This window comes from Cyphellophora attinorum, assembly GCF_001299255.1.
Source record: "Cyphellophora attinorum strain CBS 131958 chromosome Unknown Contig39, whole genome shotgun sequence".
In the NCBI taxonomy this organism is placed as follows: Eukaryota; Fungi; Ascomycota; class Eurotiomycetes; order Chaetothyriales; family Cyphellophoraceae; genus Cyphellophora; species Cyphellophora attinorum.
Genome location: NW_017253267.1, coordinates 1 through 16,129, shown reverse-complemented (window position 1 = coordinate 16,129; position 16,129 = coordinate 1). Strand labels below are relative to the sequence as shown.

Here is a 16,129-nt window from a genome sequence, read left to right as displayed (position 1 = left end):
AACAACGAAACGATGCCGCATAAGCATAAGCGCAAGCGCGAAGACAATGATAAAGCCGACTTCGATCTCCCGCCGACCGCAAAAGCAGCACCACTCCCCGCTACCAGCAGACCCAAAGCCGTGGTTGCGCTCGACGACAAGGATGGGACCGCGAAACGATCCAACAAGCGGCGGAAGCCGAATAGTGCGGGCAGTAAGCAGCACCAGGCAAGACCCATGGACGACACACCCAAGCAGTTCGCCCGCATGATGGCGTTCCAAAACGAGGGCAAGAAGCTGCGCAAGGGCTTGGACGACGGCGTTGTTCAGAAACCCAAGGACGGTAAAAAGAAGCAGAAAAAGCAATCACACAACGACACTAGCACGAACGGCACGCAAGTCGAAGCCGGCGCAGATTCGACGATTGCTACAGCACCAGCGGCAGTAGATACTCCGGCCCTCAAGATCCTCCCCAACGAGAAACTCCGCGACTTCGCCCTCCGCGTCGACCAATCCCTGCCCCTCTCCTCCATTCCAAAGCACTCCACCAAACCGCCTACAACCGAGGAAAAGGCCTACCTCACCAAACACAACAAGCGCCTCGCCCGTATGCAGGCTGCATGGCGCTCTGATGAGGAAAGGCTGCGCCAGAAGGAACAGCAACGCGAGGAGGACGTTTTGGATCAGAAAGAAGAGGAGGGACTGTTGTGGATGGACGTGGATGAGGCTAGGAGGGAGCGGAAGGGGAAGAGGAAAGGGAAGGAGGGAGATATCTGGGCCGAGTTGGTAACGAAAAGGAAGGATGGGTTAGTGGGAGGGACCGGGGGATTGAATGCAGGAACGGCGGTGCAGGCGCCGCCTGTGTTGCGTGGGGTGAAGAATTTGTTCAAGGAGCGGCGGGATGTGAAGGCGAGATGATGGGACCGGCCATGTGGTCAGATTCACACACACCACGTCCGCCGGGTTGTTCGGGCATAACGTAAGCGTTCTCAGCGCGTCTTTAGACTTCGAGTCAGGGTGGGCTCTGAGGCCTGGAATTGTTTTGCAGATCGAGCCGGGAAGCTTGGGAAGAGCCTCACTTGAGCGTCAAGTTGAAGCATCAATCTATCATCAAGTTGGCTGCCAGGGAGGCCGCTGTAAGCAATTTGGCGTGTATGTTGAGGATGGAACAAACGCTCCTTTCTGGGCCGAACAGCTTGAGTCAGCTTATATCACGTCCAGGCTGTCCATCCGCCAGATTTCAAGATCCTTCACCTCCTCCAGCTGCGCCCGCCGCACCCGCCTCTTCATTACTGTCTCGGGGTTCCTTGACGCCTGTCCCTCTCCCGTCATCTCTGAACCGCTCAAGACCTCCACCTCCTCCCACCCACCAGCCTCCCACACCCGCTCACCCATCCCCACCCACCGCAACTGATCATAGCCCTCCCCACTCAACCACTCCCGCAACAGCATCGTGAAGTCCTCCGTGTCCAAATGTCGGTCTCGCTCCTCTGGGGTCATCATATTACAGTCAGGCCGTGTTGTGGGCGATATAGACACGCGCACGGCGGTCAGACGGCGCAGGAACGGTAGCAGAATTGTGGTAAACTCCACGTCGGAGCACTCGATGCAGGCTGATAATTGGGTTAGATTCGGACATGCGCGGATCAGTTTAGCCACCATGGCGGCGTTGATGGTCCATTTGTGTGGGAAGATGAGGTGTTGGAGGCTGGACCCGGAAAATTTGCAGATCGTGTCGAGGTAGAGGTCCTGGAGGCCCCCCCGGAGGGTGGGTGCGCTGCGTGTTGACGGAGAGCGGGTCAGGCCGGATGATGACGAGAACGAGTTCGTGGATGTTTGCGTGGAGTCCATCGTTATGTCTGAAGTGCTCCCCGAAGTGCTCGACATATTGTAAGGCGAAGGGTATGACTGACCGTGTCGAGCATTCAAGAGGTAAATGCTCTTGAGACCCCTCTTCGTTCTGAGTGATTTCAGGTGGCCTCTGTGCAGCTGATCGACCCTCCAGACCTTGAGGTTGGGCATGAGTATTGCGTCGCCCTCAGTCCATCCGTGATCTACAAAGGTAGAGGCCAGGTCGTTGGTATCGCCTTCATCTTTGCCAAATGAGTTGATCGAGGTGAACTCCTCGACCGTCGCAATGTTGGCTGCTTTCGTCGTAAGCTCGGCTTCTGGCTTGCCGAAGAAGTTGTATACGCCCAACCGCTTCAGCACAAGCTTCCGCTCGTTCATGATGTTCTTCCGCATCAGATGGGTGAGCTGAACGCTTGGCTCGCCGGCTTCGCGCATTCGCGGAGAGAAATGGACCTGGAGGTCCTCAAGCTGCTGGGCTTCGTATATAAGATTCGAGACATCGTCTGGAAAGCATAGCGGATCGTAGTCGGTGATGACAAGCCTCCGTAGGGCTTTCATTGCCGGTACGTTCGTCGTCGGCTGTGGCGTCCGTAGCGAGGGCATCCTGATATGCAACGACTTGAGGTTTGATGAAGATGATAGACCGTCGTACACTGTGGGCATTAGCCGGCTGCAGAGGTTCCAGTCGAAGTCCTCCAGGTCGTGGCACTTATCGAGCGCTGCACGAATGCAGATGTTCAGTATCATGGCGCTTTCGCTGATCCTTCCTATCCGCAAACACGCCTCAGTTTCGTCGTCTCTGACGAAGTGGCTGTCGTCAGCATCTTCAAAGCGTAGCCGCCTTACCAGCTTTCCGGCATTTGGGTGCGTGACCAGCGCGTTCAAGCCCATGGCGAAAGGACTCGCACCGCCCAGGCCATCTGGCACCTCCTTCATATCGCCATCGCATGTGCGCTTTCGTCTTCTTGCGGTGCTGTGGTTCCGCAGTGTGACATTCTTCCATAACAGTGGCAGAGCCATATAGTACAGCACTTTCTTGGTCCGGCATAGTACAGCAAGTGTCGCAGGATCATCTTCGAGGTATGCCAAGATATGAGCGACGAGATTGAGTGGCAGAAATTCAGGACGGCCGATGAGTATCGAGCCTGGGATTATGGCTCCAAGTGTCGGTGCCAATCGACCGCCGGCTGCGCCTAGAGAGGGGATGTTGTATGGTGTGGGGGGATCTTGACGCTGCGTTTGTGAAGACGTGTACGTGTACATGGCTGACGACGCTCGACAGCAGGGGCGCTGTTGAGTCACTCCCGTATCATCCTCGAACAGTCACTGGTACACGCTTGCGAACGCGTTGCGCTGTGGATGCTGATGGGAAGTACGTTGTTCATCAAGTTCGACCGGACCGTCGGCATCATGCAGGGTATGCGGGAGCGGCGCCAACCGAACTGCAGGACCCCACCTCTGCACTTTCCCACACGTTGCTGACACGTGGGACTTCAAACCCTCGGGAGAGTGACGAAACGGACGAGTGTCAAGGAAGCAAGGGATATGGACCCGATCAGCTTGACGACGGGCGTGCTGGCCCTAATTGGCACGTGTGTCACGGTTGGGACCAGCATTCGTGCTTTCATTGAACGGACTAAGAGCACAAAGGCGCTACTCATACAACTACTCACGCGCGTTGAGCACACGCGAGTACATTTGGCCAACCTGCGAAGCCTTACAGGTCGACTTGTAGGTCCGGAGGCTCGAGGTGTGCTGATTCCATTCGATCAGGATTCTTGTGAAGCGACGCTGCGAAAGCTACAGAGCTTGATCGAGAAAATCGTGGATGCAGGCAACGCTGGGAAGCTGAAAGTGGCAATATCATGGCTACAGGAGAAGAGCGTTGCCCAAGATCTGGTGGAGGAACTTGCGGCGCATGAGCGCAGTGTCATGACGGCTATGTCGGCCGTGGCGGCGTAAGCATGCTCTGTGTCAACGCGGTGCCAAGCTGAGCTGAGATAGACTCTCGAGCGTGGTGACAAAAGATGCAGTTGAACAGATGATCGAGAAGACGGAAAACTTGATCGTCGATGAGAATCCGTTTCAAAAAGATGACCAGCGACACGACCGACGCTCGCTTCTTCCAGTATATCAGGCACATGCGCCCAATTCTGACAATCAAGTATGGCTCGGACAGGTGACAAGAGATGAGTTGACTCGAGAGCACCGAGTCGCGCGAGACGAGCTGGCGGACGCCGCGTATATGGGCCGATGGGATCTGGTGTTTGATGTTCTAGACGATGGCGTTCAACGATTTCGAGAGCAATGGATCAATGGGGCACGCCTCAGTAGGCTGACTGGGTTTCCGATTTCGCCGCTGACCATGTCTAGAACCGTCGCACCAGTTCCGCCAGTTGTCGCTGTGGACGCCGCTGCACCAAGCTGCATTTCTCGGTGCATCCATTGAGGTAGTTGCGCAGATGCTGGATCGTGGCGCTTTTCGTGAGTTGTCAACTATGTGCGAAGTGTGTCTGACCGTGTCGCAGGAACATTGAGAACGGCGTGGACCAACGAGCACGAGGGACTGACCTACCGTGACCAGACAGCTTCAGAGATAGCCCGCGATATGGGCTACCAAGAGTTGTATGCTCTGTTGTGTCCCATCATTCGCCACCCCTTACCAGGGCAAGTACTTGCTCGACTTCAGGATCACCTTCACACACTCTTGAGGTCGCTTATTAGTGATTCGAGTCTGTCATCTGTCCTTCGCTTTCCCGAAGTCAGCGTTCTGACAGAGCTCGACACACCGCTCTTGAGATTCCCAATCTTTTGTCAAGGATCCCTCCTCTGGGTATGTAATCTGCTCATGCGACAGGTTCACAGAATGCTGAGACTCGTTCAGAATTTCCAGATATTGCTCGATGGTCGGGAACTGGTGGTGCGAGCCCTGCGACATTCTGCCAGCGGTTCAGACGAGGAGTATTTTCGTATCAGTGAGATGTCGAAGCACGCGATTGAAGAGCCGGTCATCACTACACAGTGAATTCAACATCTCCCGTCTGTACGACGTCGAGTCAACCATCAACGATGCTAAGAGCATATTCTTAGCCTCTCGCATTTGCTCGAAGCAGATCGTGCCAATATCAGAGCATGCCGAACTTTCCGCATCTGGTTGAGGTTTTGAGGAGATGTCTCATTCCTAAGCTCAAGCGAAATTCATGGGGTTCGGCTTCACTCAAGGTCGCAAGCGCAGCCATGAAATCACGAAATACACGCGCGAAGCCTTCGCTTGTGGGTGGATAAACAAACATGCTACAGCCCAATCTTGTTTCTTGAGAGCACGCGATCAAAGGCGCGAATTCGCACATCCCGCGCAACTCTGCCGCCGGAGCGTGAGATTTTGGTCTATTGGCATGGCGTACTGCCTTCCGCAAGCCTTTGCGCGTGGATCTACGTTCGTGCGCGCAACGTTGGAGATTGATGGACGGAGTAGCCAGGTTGAGAGCTCAACGGGCGACCAGCGTTTCGTGATTCAGGCTTGGCGTTGATCTTGCGCAAAATCAAGCAATTCCGCGCTTGATTACTGCCGTCTAATCATTTCGCTACTACGGTCACTTCGGTATCGATTGCTTGTGCGCTTTGGCCAGAGCTCCGGCGTGGGTGGAAAGGAAAAGGAGAGAACAGCAAGCCTGACCCCTGTCTCAGAGGAAGCCTTCTAGGTAAAAATAAGCTCATCAAACTCTGGAGATCTTGCTGTTTTGAGCGAAGATCCAAAAGCCAAACCTAAGCGCTCAATCTCGCTGCATCTCGCGTCCCCTACCAAACAACTTCCTTCCGCTCGAGACTGGGTGCTTGTGGATGTCATGACTTTCCACGGTCGTCAAGCATTTCTATGCCGGGACAAAGGCTTACGCTAGATTGGCTCTCGCTTGAAGCTGCTGTGTCACTCCTGAGTGGACGGAGCACGTGGGCTATCCCAATCTCTGATTCTCTACGACTTTCTCGAATCGCTGTCCTCCGTGGTCCACCCACCCCAATTTCCCACGCAAACGCCGGTTCTGATCCAGTTTCAGGTGTCAACGGCCTGTTGCTGGGTCGTTGTAACATACGAACGATCAACAGGATTGGGTACGGAGGCTCCAGCACGTGCTCTCCAGACTTTGATTGGCTCCATGCGCATGAGCCTCATCTGCACAGCACAGTCTTGGCTCAGCATCTGCCTGCAACAGGCTCTCGATGTGCACAGGTGAAGTTCCAGGCTGTGGACAACAAAGCTCTATTCCGCCATGATCTGGCAGCAGAAACGCGATGAGCAGAGGCTGCTCTACAAGCCGCACACATCACACGACTCTTCCCGGTCGATTTTCTCGGCTACTCCATGCTCTATCTTTGGGCAACACCCGTGGCAAAGGTTCGTAAGTCGGCTACCCTAGTCAGGTACACAGTGGACACCTTCTCCTGAATGGCCAATTTCAACGCCACTTCAAGCCACTAGTCTCTGCCCAAGTGCTGTTCGATGGAGAGTCCGGACCTATCCAGGCAATCACTCAATTGACTCACCACTCTACCAGTGGAAATTGCCTCCAAGCTGGTTACACTGGATCGGTAAACAGGTAGGTCACTTGGACAGAGCATTTAAGGCTCGCCCGCATCCCGTCTTCCTCTCTCTTCCTTTCTTCATCAGTCTACAATCGTTCAGATCTGCATCACTCAAGAGTCCAACTCTAGTCACTCGCTAAACCAAAACCAAAACAATAATCAAAATGAAGTCCTTCTTCGCCGTTGCCTCCCTCATCGCCCTTGCGGCTGCTGCTCCCAGCGAGACCACCTACTGGGGTGATGCTCCCGTGGTTGTCACCTCGACCACCACCAAGGCTGCCACCACGACCACCACCGTGAAGACCTGGGCTGACTACACTACCACCACCACCAAGGCCAACCACCACCACCACCAAGCCAGTCACCTGGGTTGACTACACCACAACCACCACCACCAAGCCCGTTGCTGCCAGCTCCACCTACGTCTGGTCTGATGCACCAGCACCGGTCAGCTCCTCAACCTCCGCCTGGGTTGTGGTTCCTGCCCCATCATCAAGCAAGCCAGTTGCTAGCTACACCACCAAGGCTCCCGTTGCTGCTTACACCGGTGCCGCCAACAAGGGTGCTGTCGGTGCTGGTGTCATTGCTGTTGCCGGTCTCGCCATGATGCTGTAAGCATCTTTGGTTTGTTGATTTGCATGCATTGGTATTCGGGTTGCAGGGAGATGTACCTAGAAGATGAGAAGATTTGAGTTCTGGAAATACCACCTACTATACTAATCGGGTCCTGTCCAATAACGAATTCATGGCCTTTGATGTCCATACTCAATGAGTACGTTAGACAAGCATTATTGCATTGCAAAATATCAAGACCCTTTCCTCACTGTCTTTCATTCTTCTCTCGACTGCTTTGCTGCAAGCACAACTTTGTCTGCCAGTGGCTTTGCGCAAAATTCTGCCTTCTCCTTTCTTGCAGTTGTCAGTCAGCCAAATCTCGCTGTAGGCCTTGGCATTCGGCTAGCATTCACTAGTGCCTCGCCTAGCGGGCTTTCCTTCGGTAATTGCTTCCTGTGAACCTTGTCGAACGATGAAACATGCCCAGCCAATCGACCTACCAATTACGCCATAAAATCGCAAGCAGCCAGGCACCGCCCGCAAGTTGACAGGCCTTGAAAGTTGAAAGGTACCCGTATGCGATGCATCAATTCATGAGCAGCTATGTGCAAACAATAAGGACAGATGTGCTGACATGTGACCCGTTCGCGCTGACAGCTGTTGCTGTGTCTCAACCTGCGACATGCATGACATTTGGCCGTGGACTTAGCGAAAGGCAGGTATGGACCAGTCTTCGAAACGCGACTGCAGTCGATGCTGCGTTCGGGCCAACAGTTCGCCGGCACTTCGGGAAGGTGCGTCCGAATGTCGGGTTGAGGTCTACGGGTAACATAGCACATGGCCATTTCAACACGGCACGTCCTCGTCTATGCCCGCGTCGGACCTTGTCACAATCCTGTGCCAAAAAACATCGACGATTGTGATGCCGCTCACGAATTTATGACGCACCCGAATACTGGCGCGTCTCGGACTTGCCAACGACAGAATTCGACCGCCACCACAAACTGAGTTCTGATACCGCCAAACTTTCGCTGTGCGCGCAAGCCTCCAGCGTCAGACATTGTCAACGTCAAGTGTCGCCCAAGCAACCCGCGACATCATCGTGCCATAGAATCTCATGTGGTCTCCAGGTGCCATGGACCCGCTAGCGGACGCTTGTGAGCGCACGATCATGACTCGTGCCTTACACAGTCATTGGAGTCAACCCTGCAACAGTGTTGTTTCTTCACAAAGGCACCTCCCGGTCCCAGCTACCCAAGGTTGTTTTGCCAGCGGAAGACCCAAGCATGGGAAGTCGGATCGAGCCTCGTGGGCTATTTGCTGCTCTCGACACTGCCTGCATTATCACGTCGCAAAACACGAGTCGTGAAAGAGCAAGTCGCTCCTAGGGCTTTCTCACATAGTGCAAAAATGCACGTCTCCTGTGCACTCCCGTTGATCTAGCATGTAGGTCCGTCGCGCAATCGCTCGTCGCCTTCGCCGCCTATCCGGCGAAGATCACGTCGCATCGTTGGCCTCATTACGCTGAAGTTCTAGACTGCCAAGCCTACGTAGCGCCACGCACCATTCGCTGCAGACTGCGGCATTGCATTCAACGCAGCACTTACATGCTGTTCGGGTTGACTGATAGATCGTCGTCAACGATTGCGCATATCGAGACGTATTGTATCATCTCGCGACTTCCATGTCAATCGCCCGACCTTGGCCGCTAAGCTGCGGGATTGTTCGATCAGACACATCCAGATGATCGTAAGAAGGGCCGAATTTGGCACTTTGCGGCCTGGCAAGCTGTGACTACAAGTACTGGGCGTTTTCTCAAAGGACCAGCTTCCATCCTCGAACCACTAATGCTGCTCATGTAGGTTTTCATAGCCAGGGGGGGCGCTGAGGCCCTGTCACTATAATGCTGATCGAATCAGTGTGCTTGAGATGAGCCGCGCTTGAGCGAAAGATTGATACCTGGTGAACTTCCTAGTCAGGGACGCCGTCGTAGGAAAAAAGCCCAGTATCTTTATTCACAACCGGCCTGATTCCGCACCACTAAGTCAGCCACCTGACCTTGAAGGTCTGTCAAGATTCAGCAATTGCGTTCCTGGTGCATGCTCGTAGTTTTGCAGGGCTGGTTACGGGTCATGCACATCATATTCACCGACCATAGTCGCAGCCAGCCAATGAATATCCATCTATTGATCAGGTATCGGATGCTGACCCCCAGAATATTGCCTAATGGAGCATCGAGATAATGGGTGGCCTTAATTGACTAACACGATTGGTTGGCGAAGTAATGCCGCCCAGATTAACACAGCCAGCAGTGCAACATGTAAGACAGCGGTCTGGCATTCAGTGTCTTTCACAACCGACAGAGCTGCCTAACATGTCTCAGAAAAGTGTTGAACCACGGGTGGCGTTGATACCAACACCTTCGCTGGATCCCAAGAGCCATGGTGCTGTACGAGCTGCGGTCGAGATGACGGTAAGTGACAATTTTCAAGCCCTGGAGGCCGCTAACACATCACTCAAGCTCGTCCACAACTGCTTGATCCGCGCAGTCAACAGCATCTATTACCATGCGCCGTATGTCACCACGACCAAGGACATTCGCGATTTCCTCCATTTTTGCGCCATCTTCGTCGAGGTCACGCTGCATCATCACGATGGTGAGGAGACCTACATATTCCCACCCTGGGCAGAACAAACGAATTGTCCTGCACTCTTGAAGGAGAATCACGCTGAACACAGGCTGTTCCATCATGGCTTCGAACAGCTTAGCCGATATGCCAAGACCACCGACCCATCGGCCTACAAGAGCGAAGATCTCCTGGCCATCTTGGAGGACTTCACGGATCCACTTGCTGCGCACCTGACGAACGAGATTGACAGTATTCTCCGCATGCAGGAGTACAGCTCGGAAGTCGCCAAGAAGATCTTCAAGGAGGGTGTCCAAAAGTCGATGGAGGGTGCGGACAAGGCTGATCACCTGCCTTTCTTGTTCGGTACGCACGACAAGACGTTCGAGGGTGGCAAGCACTACTTCCCTCCCGTCGGATTTCTTCTGAACGCTGCCTTAATGTTTTGGTATGGAAGCAAAAATGCTGGGGCGTGGAGGTTCTGCCCGTCAGATCTGTATTCCCGACCACGGAAGCCTACGCTTGGACCGAATGCTGCATAGACTAGGTCCGCGGTTGTGGAACACGCGCTAATTGCGGCGGGTAGACATCACGGTCCTCATGGCTGGGATCCTGGGGGCTGGCTCTTGAGATGTGCCTATGATAGGCGACTGCGCCAGATAACTAACACCTTCATTGGATCCCAATAGCCATGGTGCTGGACGGGCTGCGATTGAGATGACAGTAAGCTAGAGCTAGGCTATAGATAGATTGGGCCGCCGGAGAGACGGTGAATACGTTTTCTTCATTCAGTACTGGGCATGTTCGGTGCATTTTTTGCAACATGATATCTCACTACTCTCTCTGTAGTCCACTGACTGCCTACGTATGGCATCGTCAGTCATGCGCCTTGTCGGCCAAAGTGGCTCGGGCGGCATCAGAACAGCCCTCTTCATAACGTCCGCCTCCCAAATCCGACGAGCGTTGCCACGAGTCCGCCCCTGGCGAAGGTAAAGGTAACTCATCAATCTCAATCTGACGCGGTCAATTCTGCTCTGGGAGCCGGTGGCCAGTGTCAGCCGTCAACGCGACCATCACCTGCTTCTCAGAGTTCGGCGTAGAAAGTTTCCGGGTCAGAAATCTCTTCCACAGCATCACACAGTGGTGGAGACACGTAAAACTCCTGTTCTTTCGCCGCAAGATCGCCATCTACACCCCATCCTCTACTCGTAAGACGCTTCGTCGGTGTCCAAGAACATGGAGTATTCATTCTGAGGCACCCCAGACATTGGTTGGTGTTCCCAATTTGCGTACAGGGAGCACGACCGAAGTAGCGGCAAACATCGCAGTTAGAGCGGGGTCTGCCCTTAACCGGCGTCTGCATCAACGACTTTCCCTTATCCGCGGAATCCGGCGGCCAAGCAGCAGCGATGTTCTCGTATCCGATGTCGTTCTCGATGACACTGCGAGTTCGAGCTGGATCGCCTAGCAACCCGACCTCACGGGGGCTGCCGTGCTTGATAGGAACCTCCGTGAGCGTGTATGTCTGAGTCATATGGGAAAATGACACTTCTCGGACAGATTCTGCCACACCGATTCCTTTGGCGAAGTCTGTGAACCACTCTGGACAAGAAATCGGCTCTCGCTCGAAGTATGCCTTGAGTGCAACTGCAGCGCCGTAGGAGAAGAATGCGTAGTCCTGATCCAACTTTGTCCAGACCTGTGAAGTTTGGCTGTATTGGGCTTTCCACTTACCATTCTTCTCCTTCCAAAGAAGACGAATGGCGAGTTGGTTGGCAGCATCTTGACCTTCGTAGACGGGGAACTTTGGCAGCCGAGCAAGACTGGCAGGATGCGGAGTCCCGTCGTTGGTGATCTCCGCAACCACGAAAGCATCACATCCCTTCGGAGCTTCGCAACCAAGACGCATTCTTTTGCCCTTGATCTGTAACTGAATTTCGTTCGTCTTACGGTCATTTCCCGCGTCCTTTGACTGTTTCGCGTGTCGGCTGTAGTAAGTGATGTTGCCTTCCACAAATTTGACCCATGTCACTGTTCCTCCCCAACCTTCGCACGCGGGCATTTGCCAGTTGCATCCCATGCCAGGGTTGTCGCTGAACTTACTCCGGCTGAACGTCCCAAGCCACCCAGTCTGCTGTGAGACCTTGAGCGAGATCTGGTGAATGACTCGTCCAATGCGAATATCTTCAGCGAAACTGAAACCCCCAACAAACGAGCGCTTCGTAACTTCGGTCGCGCTAACAATCTCCAGCTGATCGTGTTGGATTTTCATGACGGGTACGCCTAGTTCCAGCAACATTATAGTCAGTTGCTCTGCAAGCGCAAAGAGGGAATCCACAGCGTTCCTCGGCAAGGTGATGAAGGGGACTGCGCGAACTCCATGCTCAGGATCACACTGTCCAGCAGCGCTGTAGTGGTGACTTTTTGAAGTCGGGTCCGCGGCCATCTCGTGTTCCTGCTCACGCTTAGGAAATGTGCGCTTGGTCTTGCCTCCGTACATCGAATCCTTTGGTCGGCCATACTTCTTGACGATGACTTCGTAATCCTCGCTTCCGGAGTTACAATCATAGAACAGCCGCAGATAGATGCCACACTTGTCATCGAACGGACTGCCACTGCCGTTGGGAGTGACAATTCGCTGGCCAGTAGCTTTGAGATCTTCGAAAGTCCACCTCTCCAACGCAAACGTAGCTTCGAATCCAGTCTCTCGAAGACCTTTCTCGATCGTTACAAGATGAGAGTCCCGCGTCGCGTTATCCTCAAGCGCGTTGCGAAGCACGGGGTTGACAGGGAGATCGTCGCTATCTCGCAGAGCAAGAGTCATGGCTCGAAGAGTCTTTGATAGCACTGTGCCGGCCTTAGGGACTTTGACCGCTGGAGGATCCGGTAGCGGAACATTAATACCTGCAACAGTGATTTCTCCCCACTTCCCGATGCCGACATCGACGACATTGCGAGGAACAAAACCACGGTTGTCATTTGCGCCCCGAGCTGGAACTGTGACCTTGATCCAATCACCGTCATGTCGTTTGCTGACTCTGATGATGCGGCCAATGTCGCCGACCTCGAGATCGATTTCAGTATCTTCAACTTTGACATGGTTGACTTTGCATCGATAGACATGGCCTTCGATATCTTCTCCATCATAGATCTCGGATGGCTCGGGCGTCACCGAGACCTGTGTTACGACTGATGTAGGCAACAACGGCGTCTGAGTTGTAGATTGGACATTGATGGGTGTATCGGCTGACATGTCGTGGGTGATCTCTTTGATGCCAGCGAAGTGGTTGCCGACAGCCTCGTCTGGTTTGGCTTTGTTGAATTCTATGATCTCTTCATCGTGCTCTGCATCATCGGACTGTATCCACAAGGTCCGCCCATCCGGGTGACTCTGTCCGTCACGATAGCCGTGGAGTTCCTTGGGAGAGCTACCTACCACGAGCCCAAGCCGATAAGGACCATGATTGTTCTCTTCGGCCCAAACCGCGAACGCCACAGCCACAGACTGGAACGATATACCGTCGGCCTCTTCCTCTTTCTCGTATTCGTCGATAGAGATGCCTGCAAAATCTGCGGCTTGCTGTCTCAGATCGCGTCGAGCCAGGATTGAGAGGAGATCCTGGAAGTTGAGCTGAGGTACGGCTGCAGGATTGGCCTCGTTGAAGGAAGCGGCAACGGCGCGAGGCGCACACTCGTGCTTGAGGGGTGTGACCCAGATTGTATCCCATCCATTCGGATCATACCTGGTGTAGAAGACTGAGGCGGCATCAGTACTCACAGGACCTGATGTGGATAGCTTGGACACTCCTGAGGTGGATGGTTCCGGCACTGCTCGACGGGCTTCGCTCTTGAGAGGCTCGGGCTTGACACGACCCAGCTCTTGATCGAGCTTCGTCACAATGTTGCGCCGAGCCACGACCCAAAGCTCTTTCTGTTCGGGAGTTGCACTGCCCTGACGCTTTGCCAGGATCGCATTGTGAAGTTTTGGATCGCTCCCAGCCTCAACACCCAATCGGTCCACGACCAGGCCAAGTCTCGCACGGATGGCAATCATTAGTTTGCGTACTTGATCCTCCTGGTCGTTGGTGGAATGCCCTGCATTGACGGCGGCGACGGAGGCTGCGAGTTCGGCATCTTCGTCGGCGATAGTGGCCATGTAAGCATGGACTTCTTTGATGCGGGCAGCAAGAGCGCGCTGAACTGTCTCATGCTGTGCCGGGATCGCTCTTCCTTGCTGAACTGCATCGAATAAATCTTTGTGGCGACGCTCAGTGTTGACCTCAAGCAGGTACTTGTACAGGATCTCCTCAGTCCTCGTTCTTGACGCCATGATGGGGATGCGCAAGCATTTGCCACGGAAGCTAGTTTGTTGAGGGAGCTGAATGGGGTCAGCGACGCGTTGCTACTGTCTGGCGTGTGCGCGACAGGCGCTGATGGTAGCCTGTGGTCAATTCGAATTAGTATTTGGCGTCCTTAATGCACGTGGTAGCATCTCCCTGGCCGCAGGAATAGATGCCGGCGAAGGCTGCTGTTGGACAGGTACTACTGCTCTGCAGGGAGACTTACCAGCGCTGGAGGTCAATACTTCGCAGAAGCACTCGTTGCAGAAAGTGTTCAGAACGCCAATAACGCGTAAGCTGCGATGTTGAGAGGAAGAGAGTTGAAATGTAAGAGGCCAGCAATATGTTCAGCCTCCCCGTTGACAAGACAGCGCAAGCTGCTTTCACAAAGGCGGCGTTTGAAAGAAAGGCCTAGCTCGGTTGAAGAAAGAGCCTTTGTTGTGGTTTACCATGAGGCAAGGCTTCACCAAATCACCAACGTGGAGAGAAGAAGACTGGCAACTGGAAACTGGCAATTGACAGACCATCACCCCGTCACCCCGGCTACCGGACAACTCGTCATTCGACCTCTGCAAACGAAACACAGACTCTGCTCTGCGCTCAAGTCCTTTGTAACCCATCTTGACTGCTTCACACGATCCCCCAAAACTACCATTCGCATGACCTAGGTAAGTCGCCACCATGTGCCCGGCCAGCCCAGGTGAATGAATGGGTCGTGGCATTGCTTGACTGGCAGTGCCTGTGTCTTGTTCTCGCGGCCGCGTCGGTGCCGCCAGCCGAACGCCTTTGCCGCAGTGGTGTCAGCTCGAAAGTGTTGCAGCTTCACTCTTAGCTACTGCTCCAATCTCGGACAGGCGCAGGATGGGCGGACGCTTGGTCTGTGTTCAGAGGCTCGCTGCAGAGAGCCGCACTTTGTTCGGGAATGACTTGCAATCGTATCGACTTATGCGTACTCAATCGTGCCCATCGCCTCAGATGTGTGTGGAATTGCCATGGACCTCGCATTTCTTCTTACTAACTGCCGCTTGGCCGGTGTGGGCGAGGTCGCGCCAGTAACGCTTCGTTGTTCGGTCTTGCACTGCCGCAACAATGCTGAAAGGCTCGTCACTATCGCTGCCCATGATGGATGGCTCGAGGTTGCTGCAGTACAAGTTAATGATGATCACAACCTGATTCCTGGCCTATTGACTTCTCACGATAGGGCGCCAAAATGCTATGTGTCGTGGGAACACACGGACGAGATCAACCTCATTGATGCCATCAAGATGGAGGTCTTCACTGTCTTTTATCACATAGGTATCGTCTGCTGCTGGATTGCGGCAATGACGTTGTCCTTCGAGGCAAAACCGGGACGCGGGACGCGTAGGATCCACTGCGAAGCTTCCTACGCGTCTGTCCACGTGACCGTCGTTTCTGACATGCGGCCGAAAGTCGGACGATCGACGCTGCTTTTACTCCAGCCACAACAAGATGCCAACGTATGTTTCAGAGCTCCACAATACACTGCCGTTTGTACTGACTGTGGAATGCAGGTACACATTCCACCAGAATTGCCCGAAGCTCGGGCCTGATGGCCGTTTGTCTACGTTTCGGCTGGGGAATGACCCAGATGTAAGTTCTGGCGATGATACACCATCGCCTAAAAGGTCGGTTCCGCGCGCGCGTTCGCCTGTTTCGTCTGTGTCTGTTTCGAGTCCGGGATTCGTTGTCCCGAGGAGGTCGCTGTCGCCCGATCTGGGCGCTTCCTTACACGATTTGCAAGTTGATATGCCCGGTGGCAAGGCCATCAACCCAATGATGCTCGACGACGATGACGATGACGATGAGCCTGCCTTGTCCGGCACCACCAGCAGTAAACCTGCCGGTAAGATGCAGTTCCTCAGCTATCTATTCGAAGTCGTTGGTTCTTAGTCACTGATACATAGATCCAGACATCAGCAAACCAACTGGCCCTGTTGCGGCGACCATGGGCGTAAGTACTAAAGCGCGCTCTGCGATAAGGCTGATTTGCGTTTCAATTTGGTCGCTAATACCAAGCATAGAATGACGACGACGATGAAGACAAGGAGAACTGTGTTGGAGATAAATGTATGTGCTTGTGGTATACTCCCGAGGCATAGTCCAGAGCTAATCTGGATAAACGTCCCACCCAAGTCAACGGTTAGGAACGATCCCTTCTCGCGTCCGGTAGGCAAG

At 53.9% G+C, this 16,129-nt stretch overlaps 7 protein-coding genes across 7 annotated transcripts; 5 read left to right on the top strand and 2 right to left on the bottom strand.

Moving 5' to 3' along the window:
- Positions 1-12: 12 nt before the first annotated feature.
- On the top strand, positions 13-897 carry AB675_10919 (uncharacterized protein; the record flags this gene model as incomplete). Its single annotated transcript, XM_018139721.1, has 1 exon — positions 13-897. One exon carries the CDS (start codon positions 13-15, stop codon positions 895-897), a length of 885 nt encoding a protein of 294 aa, XP_017995483.1.
- Positions 898-1,185: 288 nt separating this feature from the next.
- Positions 1,186-3,093, bottom strand: AB675_10918 (uncharacterized protein; the record flags this gene model as incomplete). Its single annotated transcript, XM_018139720.1, has 1 exon — positions 1,186-3,093. One exon carries the CDS (start codon positions 3,091-3,093, stop codon positions 1,186-1,188), a length of 1,908 nt encoding a protein of 635 aa, XP_017995470.1.
- A 282-nt stretch (positions 3,094-3,375) lies between these two features.
- AB675_10917 (uncharacterized protein) lies at positions 3,376-4,855 on the top strand (the record flags this gene model as incomplete). The annotated part of the gene is made up of 5 exons (XM_018139719.1): positions 3,376-3,788; positions 3,835-4,160; positions 4,204-4,314; positions 4,359-4,663; positions 4,715-4,855. 5 exons carry the CDS (start codon positions 3,376-3,378, stop codon positions 4,853-4,855), a joined length of 1,296 nt encoding a protein of 431 aa, XP_017995496.1.
- Positions 4,856-6,575: 1,720 nt separating this feature from the next.
- On the top strand, positions 6,576-7,026 carry AB675_10916 (uncharacterized protein; the record flags this gene model as incomplete). The annotated part of the gene is made up of 2 exons (XM_018139718.1): positions 6,576-6,707; positions 6,769-7,026. 2 exons carry the CDS (start codon positions 6,576-6,578, stop codon positions 7,024-7,026), a joined length of 390 nt encoding a protein of 129 aa, XP_017995479.1.
- A 2,314-nt stretch (positions 7,027-9,340) lies between these two features.
- Positions 9,341-10,135, top strand: AB675_10915 (uncharacterized protein; the record flags this gene model as incomplete). The annotated part of the gene is made up of 2 exons (XM_018139717.1): positions 9,341-9,439; positions 9,488-10,135. 2 exons carry the CDS (start codon positions 9,341-9,343, stop codon positions 10,133-10,135), a joined length of 747 nt encoding a protein of 248 aa, XP_017995433.1.
- A 542-nt stretch (positions 10,136-10,677) lies between these two features.
- AB675_10914 (uncharacterized protein) lies at positions 10,678-13,923 on the bottom strand (the record flags this gene model as incomplete). Its single annotated transcript, XM_018139716.1, has 1 exon — positions 10,678-13,923. One exon carries the CDS (start codon positions 13,921-13,923, stop codon positions 10,678-10,680), a length of 3,246 nt encoding a protein of 1,081 aa, XP_017995524.1.
- A 1,777-nt stretch (positions 13,924-15,700) lies between these two features.
- On the top strand, positions 15,701-16,021 carry AB675_10913 (uncharacterized protein; the record flags this gene model as incomplete). The annotated part of the gene is made up of 3 exons (XM_018139715.1): positions 15,701-15,797; positions 15,865-15,905; positions 15,976-16,021. Coding segments are annotated over 3 exons (184 nt in total), but the record flags the coding sequence as incomplete, so codon positions are not given.
- Positions 16,022-16,129: the final 108 nt, after the last annotated feature.